Consider the following 7,641-nt stretch of genomic DNA (forward strand, 5'->3'; position numbering starts at 1 on the left):
GTTTGACAAGTATTGGGGGAATTGGGATAATATTAACCCTTTGATATTTATTGGAAATATTTTGGACCCAAGGAACAAACTTCATATGATCAAAATAGGTGTCAAAAAATTTGGAGGTACTCTTATAAGAATCCAAGAGTTCATTGATAAGATCAAACAAAACTTGGCAACTTTATGGACATAGTACAAAAGAATAAGTGATATAATGAATGTTGACAGTCAAATTATGCAAATAGAGTGTGATGGTGGAGATGACGATACTAGTGCGGGTGATGGCGGTCTTTGTGATGATTTATTTAATGATGTGGAAGCACAAAATGAAGAAGAACAACTTCAAGAGATATCCAATGAAGTGGATAAGTATCTAGCCGATGATATTGAAAAACGATCTAATCAATCTTTTAATCTTTTGGAGTGGTGGAAAGGAAGTGAAACTAGGCATCCAATCCTTTCAATTATTGCCAAGGATATTTTTATAACTTCATCCTCAATTGTTGCTAGTGAGTCTGCTTTTCGCTTGGGCAAAAGGGTTGTGGACCCTTTTAGGAGCAGTTTGAGCCCTAAAATGGAAGAGACATAGGTGTGCACTAGTGATTGGCTAAGAACAGAGGAATTCAGTTTTGGAAAAGATCCAACAGATAATGACCTTGAATTATATAAGGAAATTGAAGAAATTAAAAAGAGTAAGAGTTTTTATTTAATTAAATTTAAATAATATTTATCATCATTAATCTAACATGAATATGATGTTTTTTTTTTTACAACCGTAAATGCCACTCAAGCCCAAGTTACTTGTTCTACTTGCACCTCCATTTTGGTTTAACTTAAGAGTAAGATTATATTTATATTGCTAGTTGTATGTATTGTTATTTTAGAAGTTGACTTAATTTGACCTAATGCAAATTAGTTAAGTGATGGATTTACATTGCTAGCAATTTCTTTTATAATCAATACCTATGTTGCATGGATACGGGTACAAGTATCGTATTGGACATGACACAGATACGGTGATATGGAAAATTTTGAAACATAAGACACGATATGGCTAGGATACGGTGATTATTTTAAAAAATAAATATATTATATTTTACCTCTTATGGTTCAATCCGAGTTAAAAGTTATGACATTTCGAAGTTCACACGACAAACACGTTGTAGCAGCTACTAACCAATAGCTGCTACAATAGAATTTTCTCTATTGTAGTAGCTATTGGTTCGTAGATCGGTAGATGCTGCAACAGTACAACTACATAGGAAAAATTATGTTGTAGTAGCTACTGGCTAGTAACTTCTACAACGGAGAAAATTATGTTGTAGCAGCTACTAGTTAGTAATTACTACAATATGTTTGTCGAGTAAATTCTGAAAGGTCATAACTTTTGCTTCTAGATGAATCATATAGTACACAATATATCAAATCGATGATCTCTTAATGAGCTTTGATTTGATAAATTGTGCGTTTTGTGATTCAATCTGAATCAAAAGTTATAGTTTCTCAAATTTCACTCAACAAAAATATTGTAGCAACTACTAACCAATAGTTGCTACAAGTCCACAATATAATTTTTTCTGTTGTATCAGCTACTAAATAATAACTGTTACTGGTCAAACTTTCCAAATGTATCTGGAAATGTTCCATCCGTGTTCTAGCTGTATGCGACTGGTCAAACTTTAAGAAAAGTCAATGACACGGTTTTTGCCATATCCGACACACATATTTGCGTGTCGTGTTTGTCTTCGTGTTGTGTCAGTGTCTGACACTTAATTTGTTTTTTTTTTGGAGTGTCCATGCTACTAAGCCTATGTTGCATGGACACAGGTACGTGTATCGTATCGAACATGACACAGATACGACGATACAAATTTTTTTGCAAATATAAGACACAACACGGCTAGGATACGACAATTACTAAAAAAATATAACAAATATTATATTTTGTGTTTTATGGTATATTGTGCGTCATATGATTCAATTCAAGTCAAAAGTTATGACATTTCAAAGTTCACTGGGTAACACAATTTTCTTTGTTATAGCAGCTACTAGTTTATTGTCATGTAGATGCTACAACAGCATAGGAAAAATTATGTTGTAGCAACTACTAGTTAGTAACTGCTATAATGTGTTTGTCGAGTAAACTTTGAGAGATCATTACTTTTGATTATGGATGAACTCTATAATGTACAATATATCAAATCAAAACTCGTATATCAAATCGGAAATTTCTAAACGAGTTTTGATTTGATATATTGTATATCTCATGGTTCAATCTGAGTCAAAAGTTATGACCTCTTAAAGTTCACTTAGCAAACACATTGTAGCAGCTACCAACCAATAACTACTACAACATAATTTTCTTTGTTGTAGTAACTACCAACCAGTAGATGCTAGAACATAGTTTTTGGTGTACCGAAATTTTCAGTATGAAACTCATACCATACCTATACTGATTTTTTTGGTATGGTATGAGTATATTTTTTTCATATTTTTTTTGCTACAATATATGATATAAGAATTCAGTATCAATATACCATATTGACCTAACCCTAAACTTTACACATATTATTTGATTACAATTTTTGGATAATTAATTACAATTTTTTAGGCAATAATAGTTAAAAGAAATAAATGACTTAAATTCTAGACTTGTTTGAAATTTGCTGACATTTAATTATTTAACCTAATTTTAAATTTATCATTCTTAGAACTGTTATAAATTTAAAAATAATATTTATAGAAATATTGATATTAGTTTGTGTCTATAGTGCTATAAAAAGTTAATTTTTAGAATTATTATTATTTTTATATTGAATTATTATTATTATTTAAATATTATCGATATAAAAATTTAAAATTTTTCATTAAAAATCGATATATTATATATAAATATATATGATATTAATAAATATTATATGTTAATATTAATATATATAGTCTCAGTTCACCCTAATCCCTCCGTCCCAAGCCGCCATCGCCGTTCCGCCTTCCCAGCTCGTCGCCGCCGTAACGCAGTCATCCCGCGCAGCGTCGCTTACCACGCAGCTTCCCCGTGTGACGCCGCCGCTCCTGACCTCTGAGAGATCGCCGTCTCTGTTTCCACAGCCGCGACGATGGCAGGGAAGAAGCGGAAGGAGAATCCGACACGGCAACAGCACCATATCCCTCTAGGAGACGAGGAGCCCTTCAAGTCAAAGAAGCGCGCCGGCTCCCCCAAAAGCCACCAGACGGGAGACAAGGCAAAATCCTCCCTCTATATTCATTTCCAAAGATTTTTTGCTTTCAGGACCATGCTAAAGGTGGTCGCTTTTCACCTGCGCAGTTGATTTCCTCCGGCCTGAGTTCGAAAATATTGAAGGAAGCCCTCGGCCAGCAGAAGGAAATCCTTAAGGAGGTTGAGGAAGAGAGCAGAGTTCCCCTCTCAGCCATCGCGGTTGATCCTTTGGCACGCTCGGATAGCGATGCTGAAGACATTGATGAATTCGATGGGTTCACTGAAACGCAGAGTCTGTATGATGGTGGTGATGTGAGTCCCTTTCATCAGCTTTCTATGCTAGTTCCTCTCTATTATTTAAATTAATATCGTTGGCGATTGTTAATAATCCGAGGTTTGAGGTTTTTTCTGGTTTAGGTGGAGATTGACGAGGAAGATGAGAAGGTTTTGGCCTCATTCATGTCCACCAACGCAGGACCACTACCAACGTTAGCGGATATAATTATCCAGAAAATAAAAGAAAAGGAGGCTGAGACTACATCTGGTTGGCTTATCCTTCCTGACTAAATCATTCAATGTTATTAGTGAGATGTACTATGATTTATATGTTATAGTAGACATGATTGATGATATTGGTGATAAACTGACCTAACATTGTTAGCCTTTTTCTGCTCTGTGTCTATTAAATCATAAATATAATAACTTTTTTTTTTTTTAATCTTATTTCTTTGATGGTTAAGGATCTAGTTTATTGTTTTTAACTGGTTACACTTTCTCACAGAACGGCCACTCCCTAAATTGGATAGTAGCATCATCGATCTGTACAAAGGGTACCTTACATGTTACTCATACTTCTTCTACTTCTATTAATTCTTGTAGCCTAAACGACATGATAAATGTATAATTGATTTCTATTAGGGTAGGGAAGCTGTTGAGCAGGTACACCAATGGAAAGTTCCCAAAGGCCTTCAAACATATTCCAGCCATCGAACTCTGGGAGGATGTGCTATACCTAACAGAACCAGAGAATTGGTCTCCTAATGCAATGTATCAAGCAACAAGACTATTCTCTTCAAATATGAATGCAAAGAAAGCTAGGCGCTTTTACAATCTCGTTTTACTCCCACGAATTAGAGAAGACATCAGAAAGAATAAGAGGCTGCACTTTGCTTTATATCAGTCTCTTAAAAAATCCCTTTACAAGCCTGCTGCCTTCTTCAAGGGTTTTCTGCTACCACTTTGTCAGGTAGTCAGGATTTTTTTTAGCTATACTACTATGCCTTCAATACATGGTTCACATATCTATCAATATATGCTTGTAATATTAATCAAAGTTGCCTGGTTTCAAAAAATTGATATGTTGCATCTTCAGACTGCCTTCCTGTTGCATGCCTTCTGGGCCTTAATTATGATATATTTTTAGTTGCTTTGAAGCTTCAAAAATGCATTTTCTGATTGGCAGTCAGGAACTTGCTCTCTCCGGGAAGCTGTCATTATTGGGAGCGTAATTTCTAAAGTATCAATTCCTCCACTTCATTCCAGGTAAAATGCATGATTGGAATTTTGTATTTTATTTGGTCAATGAACTTTATGAATCCATGATGAACCTTATTATTGCTTACAGTGCAGCTCTCATGAAGTTAGCAGAGCTCGAATATTGTGGCACCACTAGGTAAAGTTGATATATTTGTTCTCTGTTCATTCTCTATGCTAATGTTATGGTTAACGATTATTTTAATTGTTTTATCCTTTGTTTTGGTTGAGATGCATCATTTCTGTAATCACAAAATTGTTAAATATATATCATATATATCAGTCTTTGACATAATGTCCTTTATCTTTTTTTTTTTCATCTCATGCATTGTGCAATTAATTTGACGTCATGGCATATATCATTTTCAGTCTTTGAAATGCATTGATGAACTTCTTTAGTAGACCTAAGAAGAATCATAATATAAATCACACTCTATGCTGTATTTGCATTTATCTTTAAAATTTCTTTGAACTTAAATAGTAGTCTGCAAAATTAAAGTATTTATTTACAAATTATTATATGACTATAATCCTAGAAAAAATTTAAAAAATCCCTCTAGTCTAACCACTCAATCTTTGTGCTATAAATTATATATTTATCATTCTCCATGTTGAATAACAGACCTAGGACCTTGAGACCCTCATAGTATTCGATGTTCATTGAATCTAATTATTCTCATATCATAAACCATTTGGATAAATATCACATTTCAGATGTATTGTACAAATAGCCACATGATCCTAAAAATATCAAATCATCCTAGCATTGGACAATTGACAATGACGTTTTTCAAGCTTTTTTTGTAAATTTTTTTGGTGCATATTTTGAGGCGATACTCATTTTATGTTTAGTTGTACTAGTATCAATGCCAAGTCTTGTTCAATGTCCAACAAATACCAACCTATACTTATGTGGTTGCTTTTTTGCAGTTATTTTATCAAGTTATTCTTGGACAAGAAGTACGCAATGCCATATCAAGTGCTAGATTCAGTCTTTGCACACTTCATGAGATTTCTCGAGGATACCAGAGTAATGCCTGTCATATGGCACCAATCGCTTCTTACATTTGTGCAAAGGTGATTTGCTGAACCTGTTGTGATTAGTATATTAAAATTATACTTCAACCTGCCCCTTATGGTGAATTAGTGTTAAATCTGCTTGATATTGTTGGGTTATTTAACAATGCACTTTGATCTCCTTTTAACCTGTGTGGGGTAATCCTTTGATTAAGCCTAAACGTGCTTTACACTGTTGCATGCATGTCTTTATTATTCTAAAATTTGTATATTATGTTACTGTCTTTTTGTTCTATTGTTACTCTCCTGGTTTACTCTGCTAGGATTAAGTGCGAGTTAAGTCCTTGCAACATGGACAGCTATTAGAATAATTCTGTGAGAATCTTTTGGAAGCATGCTATTTCCTTTATGAATATTGTAGTTGTTTGGAAGAGATAATTGTAGCGGGTAACTGGGGTTTCTTTGTCTGCTGCCATCATACATTTTTTTTTTCTGTTTTGGAAGAGAAAATTCTTTAGCTGCTTAGAATAAATTTTGCTTAGATTGTCTCCTTCCATAAGAGAACTGGAAGTTCGCTAGACTGCAAGATAGACACTATTTTTCATGTGAACTTACTTCATTGTGTTATATTGTTTTATCAATGACTAATTTTACCTCACAGATACAAAAATGAAATAAGTAAGGAGCAAAAGGATGATCTTCACCGTTTGCTTCAACACCAGAAACATCATTTGGTATGAAATCCAGACGCATCGAGATTTGAACATATGGAAAGATCTCAGTTTTGAAGTCTTATTTTTTTTTTGAAGTTGCTGATTATTCAACTGTAATGTTTTTTCTCAGGTCACTCCTGAGATCCGAAGGGAACTAAAGAACAGCCGGAATCGTGGGGAGAAGGACGATCCCATGTCTATAAATATCCTTTTCCTATGCCATTTTGATAACAATCTAGTAGATAGATCATAACATATTCTCGTTTTAAGAAATTCTTCCTCTTTTTCATGCATAATGAATAATTTGTTGTTTGCTTTGAATTTTTCATTGGCCACATGCTTCCTTCATGCATAACAATCTTTTCTGCATTGTGTGAATTGTTTCCTTAACCATCCCTACCTTCATCTTTTTCTATTATCAATAATCCAATCCAGGAAGATAGATGGGATTTCCCAGAAGTTCCCATGGAGGAGGATTAGGTATTTGGTTCTTTGTAATGACCATCACATTAAATTACTTTAGTTCCTCTTGCATATTCTTTGCCCATTTGGACTGGTCTTTCCTTGTGCAGTTGCAGATGCTTGAAACCCTAATTGACCTTCATATCTTTCCTGCCAAGAGTCGAGCACCTGTTGCGATTGCCTGAGATATGTAGCTCATTATTCAAGAAGGCCAGACCTACAGAAAAGCAATAATCTGGGTGGAGTCTATTATGTTTATGTGCAATTACGAGATCATTGTTTTTCTTTCTGTGCCCTATGGAATTTTTTTATGTTGAAAGTGGGTCGCACCTTCAAAAACTAGTTATTTAAGCCTTCTGTTCAAGTGTTCAACAAACTGAGAGGAGCTGCACTGACCTAAAGTTTATTATGGGGAATGCTTTTAAATCTTACAAATATTATTCTGCTTTCCTATCATGGGATTTAATAGAAATTGTAAAAGTGTGTTTCTGAATAACAATTTTCAATTTTGACAGTAAATTCCAGGTGTGCTTTGGTTTTTTTCCTATGTTGCTGATAAATTCAAAGGCCAATTGAAATAAACTTTATGTTGTTCTCCAGTCAGCAAATTAATTTTTAAATCAATTTGAAGGAGTTTAAATTTATTTTGAAATTTAGAAGGGCACAATTTTTTTAAAAAAGGGTCCACTAATTATTAAAATTGTCCAA

At 34.0% G+C, this 7,641-nt stretch overlaps 1 protein-coding gene across 1 annotated transcript; it reads left to right on the plus strand.

Moving 5' to 3' along the window:
• Positions 1-2,926: 2,926 nt before the first annotated feature.
• On the plus strand, positions 2,927-7,473 carry LOC121982285 (bystin-like). Its single transcript, XM_042535271.1, has 12 exons — positions 2,927-3,233; positions 3,317-3,520; positions 3,626-3,752; positions 3,990-4,038; positions 4,127-4,454; positions 4,671-4,750; positions 4,833-4,880; positions 5,672-5,818; positions 6,420-6,492; positions 6,602-6,674; positions 6,872-6,951; positions 7,044-7,473. The coding sequence occupies exons 1-11, from the start codon at positions 3,108-3,110 to the stop codon at positions 6,949-6,951; spliced, it is 1,335 nt and encodes a 444-aa protein (XP_042391205.1). The 5' UTR covers positions 2,927-3,107; the 3' UTR covers positions 7,044-7,473.
• The last annotated feature ends 168 nt before the right edge of the window (positions 7,474-7,641 follow it).

Source organism: Zingiber officinale, chromosome 5A (genome assembly GCF_018446385.1).
Source record: "Zingiber officinale cultivar Zhangliang chromosome 5A, Zo_v1.1, whole genome shotgun sequence".
NCBI classification, from domain to species: Eukaryota; Viridiplantae; Streptophyta; class Magnoliopsida; order Zingiberales; family Zingiberaceae; genus Zingiber; species Zingiber officinale.